General features: G+C 35.9%; 1 protein-coding gene across 3 annotated transcripts in view; it reads left to right on the top strand.

Moving 5' to 3' along the window:
* ATP9B (ATPase phospholipid transporting 9B (putative)) overlaps positions 1-19,804 on the top strand; it is a 170,298-nt gene that overhangs the window by 28,757 nt on the left and 121,737 nt on the right. For 2 of the 3 annotated variants that reach the window (XM_063130466.1, XM_063130464.1), the window contains exons 3-6: positions 1,250-1,400; positions 4,984-5,097; positions 8,730-8,838; positions 13,339-13,397. In XM_063130466.1, coding sequence (XP_062986536.1) covers positions 1,250-1,400; positions 4,984-5,097; positions 8,730-8,838; positions 13,339-13,397 — 433 coding nt within the window. The remainder of the gene's footprint in view (positions 1-1,249; positions 1,401-4,983; positions 5,098-8,729; positions 8,839-13,338; positions 13,398-19,804) is intronic. The other variant, XM_063130467.1, reaches the window with a different exon arrangement.

Raw genomic sequence — 19,804 nt, 5'->3', positions numbered from 1 at the left:
CACTTGCTCTTAGCTCAGTTCTCACCTTGCAAGTGTGAGCCAAAGATTCTAATCAGAAGGGTATTCTTGTATTAAGAAATATACTCGTTTAAGCTGGCATTTCAGTTTATTTTATAATGACCTTAGGCTCTGCCAAATATCGCCTAATTATTTTGTTGTTACATTAGTTATTTAAATACTCTTTTTTAATCTTATGATCTGATTTTAAGGTGCTCTTGTAAGCCATCTTACGTATTTTAATAAGGACAGATTTAGAACTTTTCATACATAGATCCCTACATAAATAAACCCACCTGTGTATGTTATGTTTCTGTTAAGATTTGGATTGAGAAGTAGATATACACAATTATCTGGCCACAGGATCGAGCCAGAATCTACATAACAAACAAATATATTTTGATTTTAAGCATATGTGCACATTTTATTAGTTCATTAATCCATAAATTGATTGAAGTTTTCTCTAATCAAATGATAGCATTGGTTTTTAATTTTAAAAGATGAATACATACACACAAGGCTGTATGTGATGCTTTTAAAAATAGAGAAATAGTGTAGTCCAAGATCATCTGCTCCACCCACGGGCTAAACAAGAGGCGATGCAAGATCACAATTGTATTTCTTTTTCAAAAAAGAACTGAACAGGATGCTCTTCCCCTTCCTGGCTCTAGCACTAATATTTATGTATTTATTCATTACATTTATATACCGCCCCATAGCCAAAGCTCTCTGGGCGGTTTACAAAAGGAATGACCAGGATACAAAGAGTCACATGCACACAAGAGGTTCTTTTAGCTTCTAATTTCTGGCAGCAGTCTTCTACATTCTAAAAGGCTGTCCTTGAAAGTTGGGACTCCTTTGGAGCCTTTATGAGGTGCAACAGGGCCACAAAAATAAAATAAAATAGTGTCACATAGCAGAGATCCCTTGCTATCTTTTCCCAGGGTTTTTGGTGAGCCTAATTCCCTGCATTGATGCAGGAAGGTAGCACTGCTCCATCAAGATGTATATCTTTGTGAACAAGCCTTGTATATATTTACCAAAAACCTAGGCAATTAGTTCAGTTTCTAACTTGAATTAGAATAAGCATACTTTCATTTCATTTTAGCAAGTTAACTATAATACACTGCATCTGATGAAGTGGACTCCAGTCCATGAAAGCTTATGACCTAATAAATGTGTTAGTCTTTAAGGTGCAGCAAGTCTGTTTCTTGTTTTGAAAATGAAAGGCTTCCTTTACTTTTCCTTGCAGTTGCTGTGATTGGCTCATAAACATTTGCCGGAGAAAGAAAGAACTCAAAGCACGCACAGTATGGCTTGGATGTCCTGAAAAATGTGAAGAAAAGTATCCGAGAAATGCTATAAAAAATCAAAAATACAATATCTTTACATTTATACCTGGGGTAAGGCTACTAATGATTCCTTAAAGGTGGGCTTAGTTTATGTCTTTTATAAATTGTCTGTCGTACAGTATTTTAAAACAAATCTTCTAAATTTCTAATTGCAGTCATTTCATGTTTTCTTGAAGTTTCAGACAGTCCTCTTTTTTGTAGCAGTTTCCCACTGAGAAATTTCCTTTGTAGTAAGAGCAAGAAAGAGTTAATTGGAAGTTAAATGGGATCAGGGTTGGCCACCTCTGAAGTACTCAGAACAGCATTCCACAACTGAAAAATACATTTTTTTTTTTCAGGAGGAATAAAGAATAGCAGATTAAATTTATCAGTAGAAAATATTTTAGGTGTACCTGGATGGTAAAATAAATTCTACAACAAGATTCTTAAACAAAATGACAACCTTTTATTGTATGTTTGGGACAAAACATCAAGAACATTAAAAAAAATTCATCAATAAATATTGTTAATCCTGTGAAGAATATAAAACACAATCCAGAATATAAACACAATCTAGCCAAATTTATGCATTTTTAAGTTTCACTGACTTCAATGAAGCCTCTCCCATTGAAGACAATGGTCTTCATTTTAACTAGGTCATGCTCCTATGTTAATGAATATTTTGTATCTGGAATATGAACATGTCAAATTACGTCTTAATAAACTATATGTCAAGTTTTAGAGCTATATAAACTTGATTTTGAATTGTTGGCCTTGCTGGAGGCACATACACCTTCAGGTAGGTGGAAACATAAATGAAGAAAAATACATTTTAATGAATTTTTCAGAGTGTATAAAACATAAAAGTTGGAATGTGGAGAAGTACGCACTGAGAATATTTCATATGCTACCTTTTCTATTTGAGCAATGCTGAGACTAGTATACATAGATGTTATTTAGTAATCGGGAACAAAAATTTAGCATATAAAGCAGCCCTAAATGACTCAAATTTCATATGCAGTCTCATCTGGGGGATTGGTCATAGGGTTTCATAATGACCTTTTTTTGGTAATTTTAAAACTTTATTACCAGAGTTGCACGGAATTGTGTATAAATCATCCCCCTAGTTTTCTTTTTTTGTTTCTTTTTCTTTCTTTCTTTTAACTTTTCCTCCTTTTTTGGCATTCCAAATCTCTATGTAGAACTGTTCCTCACTGAGCATTCCCTTTAAATGCAGAATAAATGGTTAGAAAGTTAATTCTCTTGTATGGCTAGTGGTACAGATTACAGGAAAGCACATAAATCTAGTAATTGTTTTTATGTAAGAAATGTTTATATGGTGTTGGCTGTTATGTGTGTTATAGACATATAACAAAACCCCTTATTAACTAAATCCAGTTTAAAATAATACTCTGTCTCTTCAAATTTTCTTTTCGCTTATTATGGTTTTCAAGATGCAGAATTCTTTTCACTGCTAACAATAATAATTTGTTGTAATACATTTTGTGCAAATCACAAAAGGGCACAGTTTGGCGCTTTTTTTTTGTTCCTTGACTAATTTCAGTAAATTCTATTATGACCTTAGCATTGATTCTTTGGATAGCCAGCCTTGTTACTTTCTAATTTAATATTTGACTGAAAGTAACTCTTGAGGGAGAGCTGTTTCAATGAGTATGAAATAAACAGGCCATTATATACTGTGCCTTTTACCATAGTAATAAATTGTCTTGTTGGTTTTTTTGTTGACAAGAATGCTGCCTTTCAAATCTTAATTTCAGTAAGAATGCAGATTTTGTAATTGTTATGCAGTGGTTTTCTCTCCACCCCACACTACCCCTGCTCACCAATACTATTCAGCAGGCTGGCACATGCATGATATTTCTTGTAACCCCCCTTTAATTAAAAAGACAAAGAAGTGAGACCATAATGTGTAGAGTATTTGCTTTTGAAGCTGTTAATGTCAACTGTTTTCATGCAGACAAATATTTTCATCTTCATTGCATGAAACCAGCATTTTCTCTATTTATACTGAGCTTTTCCTAAGTATACATTTAACATTGATTACTATAGTTAACTGCACAATGTGTATTTCAGAGGTTTAGGCAGAGTCCTGATGCCTGCAAAGATCAGTCATGACTTGTGAACACCTGTTGGCATAGCATAGTCCAGATGCATTATTAGTCTTGGAATATTTTTTCTTAAACTTTTCCTTAGGAAATGGAGTAGTTTGAAAGCGTTTTGTAATTGCACAGTTGGAATCCTATTCTGGCTTTAGTATGAATACCAATTACTGAGCTATTAATTGATGCTAACTGGGATTTTAAATTAATTAGTGGTGAGGAAGAAAATATTGTTACCCTGCTGAGATTAATTTATTTGAGAATTTAAACATTCTAGAAGAAAATAATCATGTTTCATTGTAAACATAAACACAGTATTATTCTAGCATAGCTCTTACCATTTGTATATATGTTTGTAAATGAATAATAACTGCTAAACCAATTTGAATTTCCATGTATTGAAATTTCCATAATATGTTAGTTTGTCTGGTGCTTGCATTTGATTGTATTGTGTTTGCATCCCACCCACCTGCAGACTTGGGTAACATTCTTTATTTACATAGTAAAAATGGAAATGTATTTAAAATAAAATCAATTATAGAATTAACTTTTTTTTCCTTTAGAAGAGTAGATAGGGATAATGGCAGAATAGTGTAACAAGCTATACTTTGCTGTTTTTATAATACAATAAATCCAATAGAACTATTTTGTATTACTTTTACTATATATATGCAGGCTATCCTCTTAAAACTGATCTCATTCTTTTTCAAAAAATAAGTGCTTTCCCCCATATTCATTACGTTTTTAAATTGATAGACAATATTAGACAATACTGGGGTGTTTTTTGTCATGTTAATTACTGAATAGTGGCTAGGTACGAGCTGTGTGCTAGAAAGACATGCTCTTCAAATCTCACCTCTGCCGTAAACTTAGGTAATATTAGCCAATCTACTTTTTTCTCAGCTTCAGCTCCCTATTTGTAATATGGAGTTAGTACTAACCTAGCTTATAAGCTTATTATAAAGATTCCTAAGAAAATGTATTTCCAGTCTTGTGAACACGCTGAAGTGCTATATGAATGTTGGGTATTATTATCATTCCTAGATTGTGGATGAACTTTAGAATAATGTTCAAGTTATTACTATTACTTTTGTTGGGGGGGGGGGGCAGTATCCAATACTGCTGCTGTGCTCCCGCTGTTTCCATTGTGCTGGCGAGATCCACTGCTAGCGCAACAGAACGTTATTGCTTCCTAAGGAAACAGGGGATATGTCAGTGGAGGTCACTTCTGCAAGCTCTGTTGACTTGCCCCAATCCAGTTTTGTGTGTTTTCATTTGCTTCAGGATCTGCCAGCCTCCCACTGTGCTAGCTGTGGTACCCACGAGTATGAGAGCAGTGTTGGATACTGCTCTTTGGATTAGAATAAATTGTTGAAATCATGTTGAAAGAAGTATTGTTGATCAAATTTTGGGAAAAAATAAACAACTCTTAGATTATAATTTTTATTAAAGTTGCTGTTAAAAATATTTCTGTATAATGGAAATGTTGTTGAAAGCACCATTTTCTGGTTTTTCTTTTTTTCTTTTACTTTTAGGTTTTATATGAACAATTCAAGTTTTTCTTGAATCTTTATTTTCTCGTTGTCTCCTGCTCACAGTTTGTACCAGCGCTGAAAATAGGCTACCTCTACACCTATTGGGCTCCTCTGGTAAACAAAAATTATATAAAATATTTTAAGTATATGAAATTGTGTGCACATGACAGAGGCTCAAGAGATAAAATGTTTTTGTTGTTGTTTCTTAATGGTTAAGAGATCAGGAGCAACTGTCAGACTTTCATGTTCTTCCCTTTCTCTCTTGAATTCCCTCCCCACTTTGCTTTTCAGAGCTTACTGTGTCTGGTGCTGTGTCTGTGTTGAGTTGAATGCAAACCAGATAGCAGGCATTGAACTACAGCTTGGAACCTTAGCATTCAGCTTGACGCAGGTGTAACTCTAGCAATAGTGGGGATTAGGAAACGGAGCACATGATCCTCAGAGGGAAAGAGGAGAGGGGGATCCTGCACCTTGCAGGGGCACTCCTGATCTTTTAATTACAATTAACTTATTGGGATATGTTATGTTTGAACTAAGCCAGAATAAAATAAATGTAGCTTTATTACTAAATCAGGGTGCGCAGCTTGTGGCTTTCCAAATGCTTTGGCCTACAACTCCCATCAGCCCCTAACCATCATAGCCAAAGCTGAAGGTTGGTGGAAGGTATAGGCCAAAACATCTGGAGGGTCACAAGTTGCCCAGTGTGATATTAAATGGACATATGTACAAAAGATAGAAATTTATTTATTTATTTACAATATTTATATACCGCTCCCCATTCAAAATTTCAGAGTGGTGTACAAGATAAAATGAGATAAAAACAGAACAAAACACCTTAAAATAGATTTTTAAGGAAGCAAAATGAAAAGTGAACCGTGGCTGGTCATTAAGGAAAGGCTTCCTGGAAGAATGACATTTTCAGGAGATGCTGAAAGGAATGCAAAGTTGGCACCTGCCTGACTCCAGAGGCAGGGAATTTCATAGGAAAGGGGCTACCACACTGAAGGATCTTCCCCTGGTGAACTCCAGTCGGAAAGTGGATCTATGTAGAACCACCAGGAGTATGCCCTCAGATGACCTCAGTGACTGGGCAGGTTGGTAGGGGAGAAGGCGCTCTCATAGGTATCCTGGTCCCAAGTTGTTTAGTGCTTTGTACAGAAGTACAAGAACCTTAAACCTGGCCAGGTAGCGAATAGGCAGCCAGTGCAGTTCCCTCAGCAGAGGAGTTACATGCTGAAAAGGGGCAGCTCCAGACCACGGCCAAGCTGCAGCATTCTGCACTAGGTCCAGTTTTCGGAGCTGCTTTAAGGGCAGCCCCACACAGAGCGCATTGCAGTAATCCAATCTTGAGGTTATCAATGCCTGTACCACTGTGGCCAAGCTATGCCTGTCCAGGAGAGGCTGTAGTTGGCGAACCAGCCAAATCTGGTAAAAGGCACTCTGAGCCACTATGGCCACTTGAGCTTCCAGCGACAGATATGGATGTAAGAGTACCCCCAAACTACAAACCTGATCTTTCAGAGGGAGTGCAACACCACCCAGAACAGGCAATGAGCCTACCTCACCCACAGGGCTTCTGTCTTGCCAGGATTCAGTTTCAGTTTATTGGCCCTCATCCAGCCCATTACTGAGTCTAGGCACTGGTCCAGGACCTGCACAGCCTCACCTGATTCAGTTGTTACAGGGAGTATCATCAGCATATTGATGGCATTTAGCTCCAAATCCCCTAATGACCACCCCCAAGGCTTCCTCTTGGTCTTTTATGAACAATTATACATTACCTAGTTTTTTTTTAAAAAATGTAACATTGCATGTTTCTATAGCCAGACAATTTTGGAATTATCCTCCTCCTTATGCTTCAAAAGCAGTACAGGTTCCTTGCTTAAAAATAAAGTATCTATTACCAATATTTTTCAATTTAATATGTTAAGTATTTAAATATCATAGCTTATGATGTTAGGTCTGCTATTATCAGTTGGAGTCCTCTTCATCACAGCATCAAAGCAATCAAGCCATCTCACTGCCCTCAGCTAATAGTATATGTTAAATGTGGAAGCATTTTTCAGTGTCATCATTCACCAAGTATAGATAGCAAAGCCTCCCTGAAGAGCATTCAGTTTAGGAAGCTAGCAAGAAGTAGCTATTTCCCCAAGCATCCACAAAATTGTTTCTTATTTGAGATGGTCTTTTGGATTCCCAAGGCTAGCAAAGAACACCTTGTTTGGATTTAAACAAAAAACAAAGAACGATTGTGCTGAGAAACAACAAAGTAACAAATGTGGGTCTACTTCTGTATTCCTAGGAGCCACTTGATCTTTTTGTCTGCCCTAATGATCGTAACTGTTTTTTGCTGTACAACCTGGCTTTCTCACAGTCATAACTGGTCAGTTTCCATTATAATAATGGCACCATCCATCAATAAGTGGTTCTAAGTATGGAGCATATGTGCTTGTGCATCGCCAAGAGATTACATATACAATCCAGAATTGAAGGGTGTAACATTTACTTTTTTCTTTCCCTTAAAAAGGAAACTAGACAAACTTTTATATCAACCCTTGATTAAAATTCAGTAGGATCACTAGGATCCAGATAAAATTGCTTCAAGGACTACATCTGGCACATTCGCCACCAGTTGGTTATCCTTGATCTAGCATGTGCAGCTGAAGAAACAGATGTCACAGTGTATTTATTTGGCAATAAGTGCCATTGGTTTCATGGGATTTTTTTTCTATGAGAGGGAATGTGGGAAGTATCTTTAGCAAAATTTAGATTGCCAGTCTTTAGGCCCAAAGGAAAAGCTATTCTGGAAAATATTGTTCTCCTACTACTTTTCAACATCTCTTTTAAATGTAAATATATGTGATGATTTTCATCATGCCTCTTAACTTCACATTTTGGAGACCATGGGACAGTTCAGATGATACATGAAAAATAATGGTGTAGCCTTAGACTTATGTTCTCTGTAACTTTCCTGGTTTCAGGCAAAAAAGTGTTCATCATTTCATCTGAACTAGTGATCTTTGGGTTGTGCTTGTTTTCCAAATGAGATTTGGAAACTAGGAATGGGGGAGAAATTATGTTTGTTTGAGTTTAATATGAACGAACAAAATGTAATATGAACAAACAAAATACCTGAACTGACTGGTGAATTGGAACACAATTATCCTTTGACTTTTGCATGTCTCAAATTTTGCAGTGCAGTTCTCTGATCATAATTTGCATACAAAAATGCATACATTACAGGTGATTCTAGAAAAAGGCATATATTAGGGGAAACTATTTCCAAAAATGTGTATGTTAGTATAAATTGCTTACAAAACTGTGTACATTAGGAGAATGTGTACGAATTCACAGTGCATTCGTCTGAAGGTCTTTCCAGGGTTGTTCAGATAGTGGAAAATTGTAGTTTGATGTTGCATCTGAACCATCCCATTGCCTTAGATATAAATTAATCTAGGAATTATCATTATTAGAGAATATGATGTTTTATCCTTATGATCAAATCCTGTGAACTAGTTTTATCTTACCTTTTTTGGAAATCTTAGTAGAATTATTGTCTATATCTTAATCAGGTTGTAGAATAACCATGACATTGGGGAATAAGAATAAGAAGAAAACACACACTCAAACTATCCTGATAAAATGAAAAAAATAAGGACATGCTTTTCTCATATACTGTTAAATCCTCCTTGTATTTTAATAAAAATATTTTCCATTTTGGGAAATGTTTGTTATATTTTAAACAGGGATTTGTTTTGGCTGTCACAGTGCTGCGGGAAGCAGTTGATGAATTTCGTCGTTACCAGCGAGACAAGGAAATGAACTCTCAGTTATATAGCAAGCTTACAATACGAGGTTGGAAATCTTTTTTCATATGAATCATGCGTAGTCTTGTTAATTACAAACTATTTAAACCAGATGTGCAGAACGTATGACCCACCAGTCCAAACATAGCCCACTAGCCATACATGGTGCCCTGGCTGATGCTTGCTATTTCTTGGGGTTGCAGTCCCAGGCAGGAAGCAAAAAGTGACTGTTTATCAAACATATGACTGGTGAACCACATTCAGTATTATAGGCCACAAGTTGTGCAGGCTTGTTAGACATTAACCAAGAGAAACAAACAGAATACTGTAGAACTGCATGACATTATATGTTAACTACTGTCAAATAAGGGGTAAGAAATTGAGTAAATCACAAAATACTTTCTGAAGAGTCAGAACATACATCCCAAATGTACATGTCTTTAAAAAATGTTACTACCTGAAAGCAAAGTTCTTTGAAATAACATATGAATAAATGTTGAAGCTGCAAAAAAAACCAAGAAAAATAAACCCATCCTCTGACATTTTAGTCACTCTATCTGATGTGTATTTAAAGAAAATAAGGGAATTTACCCAAGAACAATTACAATTTAATATTCTTTTATAATCAAGATTATTGTTCAAAATTATGTATTGAAAAAAATGAGTAAAATATTGTTTGCTCCTACAAAATTTTGCCAGGCTTGACTTGAAAAGATTAATAAGGCTTTCTACATTATTTGGAATTTTGGCTCAGATACTAAACATGGGGCAGTATCCAGCAGCATGCTGCACCCATGCCAATTCTGTTGTGCTCCCACTGGTTCCATTCCACAAGTGAGACCCCCACTCACGCAACAGAGATTTAGTGCTTCCAGGAATGAGCGAAAATACTCCTTTTCTAGAACAGAGCAGGTTAGTGGAGCTCACATAAGGGAGCTTCGCTGAACTGTCATGATCCAGAAACAAGCATTCTTCTCATTTTGGGGCTTCCTATATGAGTGTGAAATCTCCATTATGCAAGCCATGAGTCCCACTTGGGCAAAGGAATCAACAGGAGGGGACATTTGTGCAACGGCCCTGTTGGATGCTGCCTATGAAGGGCTTGGAGTGTAACAAACAAATAGACTTGACTACATGATGGCACCTCTGAGTGCAAACAAAAACAATAAGTTATGCTCACTCTAAAATAGCCTGGAGTGGAAAGAGAACACTGGAGCAGTTGGGCTGCAGTGCAGTAATACAGAGGGTCATTTTCACTAACTTTGAAGTTCTCATTCCTGCCCCAAAATATTATTGCAAAGGGAACAGTTTTTACAGTGGATGAAAATGTGGAAAACACTCCTTCCCACCCCGTCCCCAATTTTGGGTTGGAACAGCCCTATCATCATATGAATGTGAAACATATGTCAGTAAACAACAATAAAATATATATTAAAAAAATAAGATAAACCAATAAAAACAATGAATTTATTTATTATTTTTATTTAAAATATTTTTTATCCTGCTCCTCAATCAAAAAAGGCTTGTGATGCAGCATACAATCAGTCAATAAACAAGAAAGACAGTCCCTGCCCACAGGCTTATAATCTAAAAAATACATGATACACAAGGAATGGGATTTGTTTCTGCCAGTCAGACCTCGGACTGATATGGAACCTGGCCCTGGAGGAGTTCCTCAGCCTGATATCAGTGCACTGGTAGCTCATTTGAGGGAAGATTCTCATTCAGTTTATCTTTAATATGAAATACCAAAGTTCCTCTACCTCTTATTAGTAAAATTAGCTTATTTCAATTTTGGAATCTTGAATACTTTTGCAATAAGATATAAATAAACTGTCACAGTTACTGACATTTCTTGACTGAGAACAACGTGCAATTTGTTTTTCTTTTAATACATGTTCAGTTTCTCAACAGTCACAAAGTCTGCTTTTTCTGTGCTCCTGTCCTAACATTGCTGTTTTTCAGAAATATCCTCTATCGCTTCAATTCCTTGGCTACAAATATCAGATCTTTGCATTAAGATGATACAACTTATAGTATAAAAATGTTATATTTATGTTTAAATTGTTACTTTATTTATTTATTTATTACATTTATATACCACCCCACAGCCGAAGCTCTCTGGGCGGTTCACATTAATTACTTTGAGCACTTTGCTGTGACTTGGAAAGGCAGGATGTAAGTCCCAAAATAAAACTTAAGCAATGTGAATTTTATATTAGGTATTTTTATTCATTTTTATTTATTTTGACTATTTATACTCTCCTAAATGAAACAGACAGTATCTTGAAAGAAAAGGGCAAAAAGACAGAAGATGATTCTAATACAGTATTCGCATAATTTTGCTTACCTTATTCGTAGAGATCTTGTATTGTAAAATATTCATATACATGGATTTTATTTATTTATTTTAAAATCGCTGCAGTCTTCTGCCATTCAAGTGCAATGAATTATGGTAGACACTTAATTGTGTTCTATTTCCATATACGGCTTTAGGCAAAGGCTTGTGCCTTGGTGGACTATAAAGCTTCAATATGCAGCCCCTTCTGACAGCTTTGGACTTTTTTATTGGCAATTACACAGATGGTGAAGAGTGTTTTTAGCTAGTGAAATGTGTTTAGAAGAAAAAATAGTTTGCAAAAATAATTTATGCAGCGAATAGCATTTAATGTTTTTCCCAAATTGTCTTTTTAAAGTTGCAATATTATATACTTTGTGTGATTTCTGAGATGTTATTCAGTGACTATTGCTTCTGATAGACAAAGGCAAAGTTGTTTATTAGATAAGGTTTCAGATTAAAGTTTTTATTGCTGAGGCAAGTTCTCCCAATCTCCCTGCAAACCAGTGGAAGTAGGGTAAAATTTAGCCAAATCTGTATAGTAATACTGTAAACAACTGCCCCTGTTTTAACATACAAAACATCCCCATGCACTGTATAAATAAGAAGAGCAGGTTGCTGATACTTAGATGATTTACCACCATTTTATTGTAAAATAATGACAGCTCTTAAACTGTTGCAGAGAATGAGAATCCCAGGGGAAAAAGGCATCACCTGAAAACAATCAGAAAGACCTACATCAAGAGTGATTAATTACTGTTGTCCTGCATTGGGCTGTACATTCCAGGATGGGTTTCTCCCAATGAATATTTGAGTATTAGAAGTACAGATGATTGGACTTGGGGTGCAAGAATTCACTACAGGACAGTTTGTTTTCCTTGAGCAAAGAGTGGAGGCATGCAAGATGTTTAGGAGATGCTAGACAGTAAATTGTAGCTGAAGTATGTTTGGAGTACTAGTTGAAATTTGTAAGTCAAATTTCGGTTGTCAGGTAAGGACGTTGAATTTCAAGACCACCAAAGTAGTATGGTTGGAAGTTTTATCTGAGGCACATACATGGCCAGCAGTACAGGCATACTTCAGGATCTCAAGATGATGATGATGATGATGATGATGATGATGATGATGATGATGATGATGGGAAGAAAAGATTTTATATCTTTTAAGTGCTCGGTAATGTGCTGTGGCAAAGTGCACCAATATCAAACACATTTCAGTTATAACAAACACGTTTCACTGGTAACATAATAAATCTCACCTGGTGGTACTTAAAAATGGAAAGATAGGAGAGGGATTTTAAAACTGGCTTCTGAGAAAACTCTGAAAGATGTTGAAGATCATTTATCCTAGTTTTAAAAAGCTTTTCAAAATACTGTATTTATTTTTAAATGTCTAGCCCACATCTCTTTCTAAGGTCACTCAAAATTGTGAGTTCTGAAATCTCTGGCAGAAAGTTTATTTGAAAACGCAAGTCCAACTTCCCTGGTTTAAGATAGATGTGTTGCTCCTAAGGGTACAATCTTATATACACTTACCTAAGAGTAAGCTCACTGAAGTCAATAGGTCCACTTTGATCTTTCAATGCTAACTGTGCTAGTTGTTTTTTCCCCACATTATGCTGTGAGTTTAATTTATTTCAAACAATATGGGAATGTAGTACTTTGAGTAAATTAACTTGTAAATGAAACAGTATGAGAATGTAGTATTTTGAGTAAATTAACTAGATTAAATTCTTTTCAACGTTTATCAGCTTTTTCTCAGAAACCATTTTAAATTCTTCTACAATCTCCTGTTTTAAGCAGCACCAGGTGAAATTTATTGTGTTATATGTACACAAGGGGAGCTATGTACTGCTTTGTATTATCATTATTAAGTGAATAAGTAAATGGCATTAAATAAGAAGTTAATGCTATAATTCATATCCTCTAATATGTGAAAACATGTTAACATGTTTTGAATGAGTCTTCAGTATTAAAAATTTCTATATTGGAAGGGACAGATACCTAATTGTACAATGTGAATAGATAGTAAGTATATGTGTACACTTTGACTCAGTTTGCATGATGAAACAACCCACAGTTTATTCATTTTGGATTGTTTGGGAATCAGCACATGTGCTTGCTCCTGACTGCTCACCTGTTTCTGGTGCACTAAACCTTGGGACTTCTGTGATGTCTGCTTATGTTAATTTAATTTCTTCTTTCTTTAAAGGTAAAGTGCAAGTTAAAAGCTCAGACATTCAAGTTGGAGACCTCATCATAGTGGAAAAGGTTGTTGTCTTTAAACGTATATTTTTGATTAACAAAATTATAAATGTATACTCTGTATCATTTGTTCTAGACATTGCCTAACCGTTCTGCTTTAAATCTTCCTATGAAAGAAAATAAAGAAACAAGATCTGCTGGCAAATACCTACAGCATTTGTTATACATTTTGTGATGTTACTATGCAATTCTACAGATTACGTTGTAGGGAGAATGCATTACATTCTGTGGAGAATCTTCAATCCATTGTGTTTAATGTATACACTTTCTGTGAGGTGCAAACATCAAAAGCACTGGCTGTACTTGATTTATTTGAGTATGGTAGCTTTCTGGCTATTGTTTTTCTTCTACAAGGTTTAACTGGACATGCTATGGGCTAGTTCATTCATTACTCTCATCTCATGGCAAAGGGGAATGGCAGGAGTAAGTGAAGCCAAAAACTAATGTTGAGTTAGGAGTTCATTTTCAAATTCATCACTTCAATATATCCTGTCAGCTCTGGGAAGTGGCGTTTAGTGAATATACCAATTAAATATTACCAAATCGTTAAATTAAATCTCTAACCAGCTAGTGGAAACAGACGGCTATAAAATGGCATTACTAAAAATAGTTCGACAACTATAAAATGAATAGCTTATACTAAGAAATGTTATGGGAAGCTGACTAATATGCTTTGGGAAAGATGCATGTTGCCATGCACCCATTGGATTTATGCTAGATATTAAACAGTTTTGCAAGTTGACTTGCATATGATTAAAAATTTCCTTGCCAATTTTGGCTTTAATCTCTAATGTATTCTCATCCACTCCTTGTGAACTGCCCAGAGAGCTTCGGCTATTGGGCGGTATAAAAATGTAATAAATAAATAAATAAATAAAATTATAATACAATCCTATAAATGGCTATTCAGAAATAAGCCCCACTGAAGTGAGTACAGGAGTGCAGCCTTAGTATTTTTATCACTAGACCTTAAGGGGACTGAATATAGTTCTTTTTGATTTTGGGTAATTGGATATCAAGCTTGAACACTATCATCATCATCTTTATTTGCAGTCAATTGACCAGAAAGAGAAAAATACAAATTGTTTCAACAGGGAATCAATACATTGAATTAATTACAGAAAACATACCATTAAAACATATATGGAAATAATACATAGGGATCAAGAGTGGAAGGTTCTCTTAATTGTTCTCTTAATTTCATACAGTATAATTTTTTATTATTCTGTAGGGTAATTAATTTAACATAAGCCACTATGAACACTGCTACATTCAGTGATGGCCCATTGTGTGAAAGACCCATCACATTAATTAAGAACATAGAATATCTCAAACACAATAGATTTCAATGGAATCAATTCACACACTCAGTTTAGAGCAGTGGTTCCCAAAGGGGGCAGTGGGGTTGCATAGGGGGGTGTTAAGAGGCAAGGGGGAAGCAGAGGGCGCTAAGAAGCAAAGGAGCGGCAGGGGGGCACTCGAGGTGGTCTTTTCCGAGAAGTGCTTCTCCAGAAGGTCTTAAAACCCAGGGACATTTTTATGGGAGAAGATAGTTCGGTCCCAAGCCATGTAGGGGAAGAATCCACACATGTATTAATTCCTTTTAAGAAGAGTCCTTTTAATGGTGAATTAATGTTTCAAAAGCACCAAAACACTAATGAAGAGACATACCCTGCTTGGTATGCCCCGCCACGATGACTGCAAAACAGAGGCGTTCGCTCTCTTTTCCCTCGCTCCCTTGGCAAGCCTGCGGTGGGTGCTACAGATTTTGAATAAATATTCAATTAATTGTTACTGTTTTGAATTTTATTGTTATTATCTTCCTTAGTGGGTTGTTGAAAACCACTATTCTGAATAATGATTTTTTATAGTGTAGGGTAGCGTAGGGGGCACTGGGCATGAGTTTGTGGAACCAAGGGGGCGGTTACCTGAAAAAGGTTTAGAGCTACCCAGTGTTCAGTTTTGAAGTAACATGTATTCATGTTTGAACCAGCCCTGAAGATAAATTTTCATTTTGCAAAATGTAAAGCAATTTCTTGGATTTAAGCCATAGTTGTTCTCATTAAAGTTCCTGATTCACTTGTAAGATGTACAGCAAACGAATCTGAGAGAATGAGATGCAATTTCAGCATAATCTAAAAGATTTATCACCAGCATATCCTTGATTGCATCTTGCATTTTAGGATGGTGACCACTTTCACAATATATCAAAAACATTCTTTCAGTAGCTTCTCAAAAAAACCACACCTTGCTCCTTTAAAATTCTGTTTTCAATTCAAAATTAAAATAAGTTAGTAATTAGCATGATGTGCCATCATATAGCTGGAAATCATATGATGTTTACATGGATTACATGGAAATTATATGATGTTTGCATTACATGGATGTTTATCTACCCCAATTTTTAAAGGGTTTAGTGCCCTTAAAATATTTAAGAATCCCAAAATTATTTTTTTTGTGGGCAGTAGATGCAAAAGTGACCTTTTGAAAAATGAAGACCTTGTTTGCACAATAATTTCCATCTGCAGCAGGAATAGAAGTCTTTTGGGGCAATAAAATAAACCGTCTTGGGCACCATCAAAAAATGGCTGCCATGGGAGACATGGTAAAGGACATGTAAGCTATCCAAAACACTAAATACATAGCACTAAATACATGGCTGCACACCAAAAAAACTCCTTTTAAACCCACAATTGTCAGCATCCTAGAAACCTATTTCACTGTACTCCCAGCTGACAGTAAGAAAATGTGTTAATATTTTAAAAAGTCGGAGGGGTAGAGCACCTTGATGAGTGCCTAGAAAGGTGTCCTCAGCACATTGATGCCTGCAGGCACAATATTGCCAACTTGTGATTTGCAATATCAGAGATGGAGTAAGTCAGGATAAATAGTCCTTAAGTAGCTTTCAAATCTACTCTTCTACTCCATATAAATATTTTTATAGTGGGTAGCAACTTCTGAATAAGAAAAGCTACTATAGCATAAAATACACTATGTTAATCAAAATTATTTGCCCCTTAGGATACTTGCACAAAAGTAAATAAAAAAGCAGTTGCAGTCTCCCACCTCATTAGTAAGTGTATTTAGGATAGTTTCTTAAAATGCAAAATTGATGGCTTTGTATATGAATTCCGCTGTATCTTATAGCTTAATTAAATTTATTTTTCTGCTTATTTCAATATTAATGGATATTTTTGGTTAAAGATTAATTTAAAGCTGGAATAATTAATGTGTCTAAAATACATTATATTATTAAAGAATCAGTCAGGAATAAAATACGCAGTTGCACACCTAATGAAAAAAACAAGTTAGCCTTGTATGTGACTGAAAGATGAATCAATAGCTGTTAGTGTTGGCCTGAGGTAGCTGTAGGTTGAGGAACCAAGAGATAGGTCTGGTAGACATACAGGTACAACTGAGATTGCTATTGGCTGGGCAAAGTCCCAGCCTCATCTGGAAACCTTTATAGTCCTTTGATGTTCGGACAAATCAATAGGCTTCCTGGGTGGGTAGAATCCAGTTCTGCTGGTGAGCCTCTGCTCATTCTGTTGTGCCAGCAGGACTGACCACTAGCACTTCCTAAATCACCCCCCCTCCCCCAAACAAACAGAAACACTAATTTCCAGAACAGGGCAGATCTGTACAATTTCCTTCTGCAAGCATGGCTGACCTGCCCCCTTCCAGAAAAGAGCATTTTGGCTTGTTTCCAGGATCATTTTAGGAACCATTAGCTCTGTGTTGCGCTACTGGTGGATCCCGTTGATGTGCAGGCAATGTTGGATCCTGCCCATCCTTTCAGCCCAGCACCTCACATAGTATGTCAGCACACACACCTAATAATGCCTGATTCTAACATGGCACCTCCTGACAACTGCATTTCTGCAGTAAAATTAACAAGTCATTCAAGATAAAGATCCATACTATGCTAACCACTAGCTGAATACTAAAAATGCAAACTGTTTAAGCAAAAAGTTTGCCTGTTTTTAAAGCTTGAAGAGAGACTGATTTTCCCCCCAGAACTGATTGATTTAGGAATAGCTCTTTTCACTGCATAATAGTTAAAACAGACTTGCTCCGGAATACTACTTAATGGTTTCTAAACGAAACTATTGCTAATGAGAAATTCCAGATAGGCACACTTACTATAAGGAGAATTTTTAATGACTTACACCCTGGCTCCTTCTAGTTATATCTGTGGGGTTTTAAAATAATATATACACATACAGTATACTTAAATAATGAATATATAAATGATCTCCCATCCAAGGGAATGACCAGGTCCATTTCTGTTCAACTTCAGCAATACTGCAGTCTTAGACCATTCATTGGCGTCCATTTTTTTCATTGTACAAAATGTAAGGTAGCTCCTTCTTAAACCCTAATTAAACATGAAGGGTTTTTTTAAAAATCTGGAATTCGTAACTGACAAATATGAGCACTTGTTTTGATTGGTGTCCTGCTATTGCAATGAAGATGGTAAGATTAATTATGTCTAGTGGTGTGTGAGAGCATTTTTTGTCAAAGCTTCAGCTTGTTAACAGGCAACAGTTTTAAAGGATAAAGCTAGTAACCTGAAATGTGACTAAAAGGTTTATGTCAACATTAAAAGAGAAGTTGTAAAGATGTATAGTTAATCTATATAAAGACAGCACATCTGATTTTATGTTTGTCATTTAAGGAATGATTTATTGACTTCTGAAGTTGCCTTTTGCCTCTCCTTTCAGTTTTGCGGATAGTGGGGTTCCCAATAGTTCATTTTCCTCAGTAACAGTTATATTTTTGCTGTACCCTCCTCCTATCTTACTATATAAAAAGGCTTTTCTCTCTCTCAATATAGGAAGATTCTGGACAATTTTAGAATAGAACATAAAATTTCATCATGTATTTTACTTTTTGACAGAGAAAAACAATGTTCTGTACTCATTCTCATGCTATTTGATTTTCTTAAACGTCACAAGAGGTTGTTTAGGCATTTTATGCAGAATATAAAAGATTTGCAGTATTTTGGCAAATTTCCATGATCTGACACTTAAATTAGCTGAATGGCTGGATACTTGTCTATATTCGTTGTATGTGTCCTCATGTCAGTAAATTGTGTAGTTCTATTGGGGTCAAAGAGGTTTTTTTGTGGGGGAATGTTAATTCATAGCAGAGATGTGGGGGCTACTAACTTGATTAGAGAAATGTCACTGTGGGGTGAAATTTGACCCCTTTCTCCCATGCTGTTTCCCAGATTTAAAACACCCATCTCCTAAAGCTGCTATTCGTTATGAAAAGGAAAAAGGACTGGTACAGTTGTGGTGCCTGTTCTCTTCCCCGAATGAATAGCCGTTCCAAGGTACAATTTCCAAGGTCCCCCCTCAATGGAACAGAAGGAATGGGTTAAACACTCTAACTTTCCCAGTCAACTTGGCAGCAGCATGTGATTATTTTGAATTAAAAAATAAAACAAAAAAGGAAGTGTGATAATCTCGGTGTCTTTCAGAGAGTCCTTACCCATCCCTCTCCTTATTTTGGTGCTCCAGGGGGTCACTAGATAAGCTGAATTAATGTCTGCCTTATTGCCCCAGCTTTACCACTTGGACCAAACCCTCCCTAAAATGTCACCACCTATGGAGTCACCAGAAAAGTAGTAAGCATTTTGGGTGGGGGATAGGAAGATCTCGCTTGGGGTGCCAAGTTGCCACTCTGCCAGTTCACAATCTTTACCCACCTCTTCTTTTTCCCAGTCAGCTGACTAAGGTGAATTTTAATGTTAATGCTCCTTGCTTTACAGATGCAGTGTTTGATTGTGTATCAGTCATATTAGATTAGCAAAAAATAATATTAGTGGCTCTTTTTATTAGAAGGAAAGGTAGCTCACCACACATTCTGTTAATTATTACTAGAGTGTATATTTGCGTCCCTGGTTACACTCTGCTCCTGTTATATGCTGCTCTCTTTTCCCTCAGTTTAGCCTTTCTTTGTCTATTCTTTTCCTTATGCTACTCTCAGCAACCTATTTTTTTTTCTTCAAACAATACAAACAATACAGTATAAAACCCTATCCCATAATACACAGTAATATAAAGTAAACAATTTAATAAACATTTATTTTAACTAGATTCCATTTCATATAGTCTATGATTAACATTAATGTGCTCCCCCCAACCATGGGATCTTATTCATATTTCCAAAATCTGATTACTTCCTCTGGAGGTGTTTTCCCTCTCCCCTTTAATAGTACAAAATCTAAAAACTGTTTCCATATTTCTTCAAAATCATTCGTTTTTATCATTCCTCGTCTGACTCTCATGTTACATGTTAATTTATCATTAATAGCGATATCCCATATTCCTTTATACCAATCTTCTATATGATAATCCCCTTGAACCTTCCAGTTCCTGGATATCATTAATCTTGCTGCTGTTAAC

This window comes from Elgaria multicarinata, chromosome 7 (assembly GCF_023053635.1).
Source record: "Elgaria multicarinata webbii isolate HBS135686 ecotype San Diego chromosome 7, rElgMul1.1.pri, whole genome shotgun sequence".
Lineage (NCBI taxonomy): Eukaryota > Metazoa > Chordata > Lepidosauria > Squamata > Anguidae > Elgaria > Elgaria multicarinata.
Note: the sequence above shows the minus strand (reverse complement) of the source record. Positions and strands in the feature narration are given on the sequence as shown.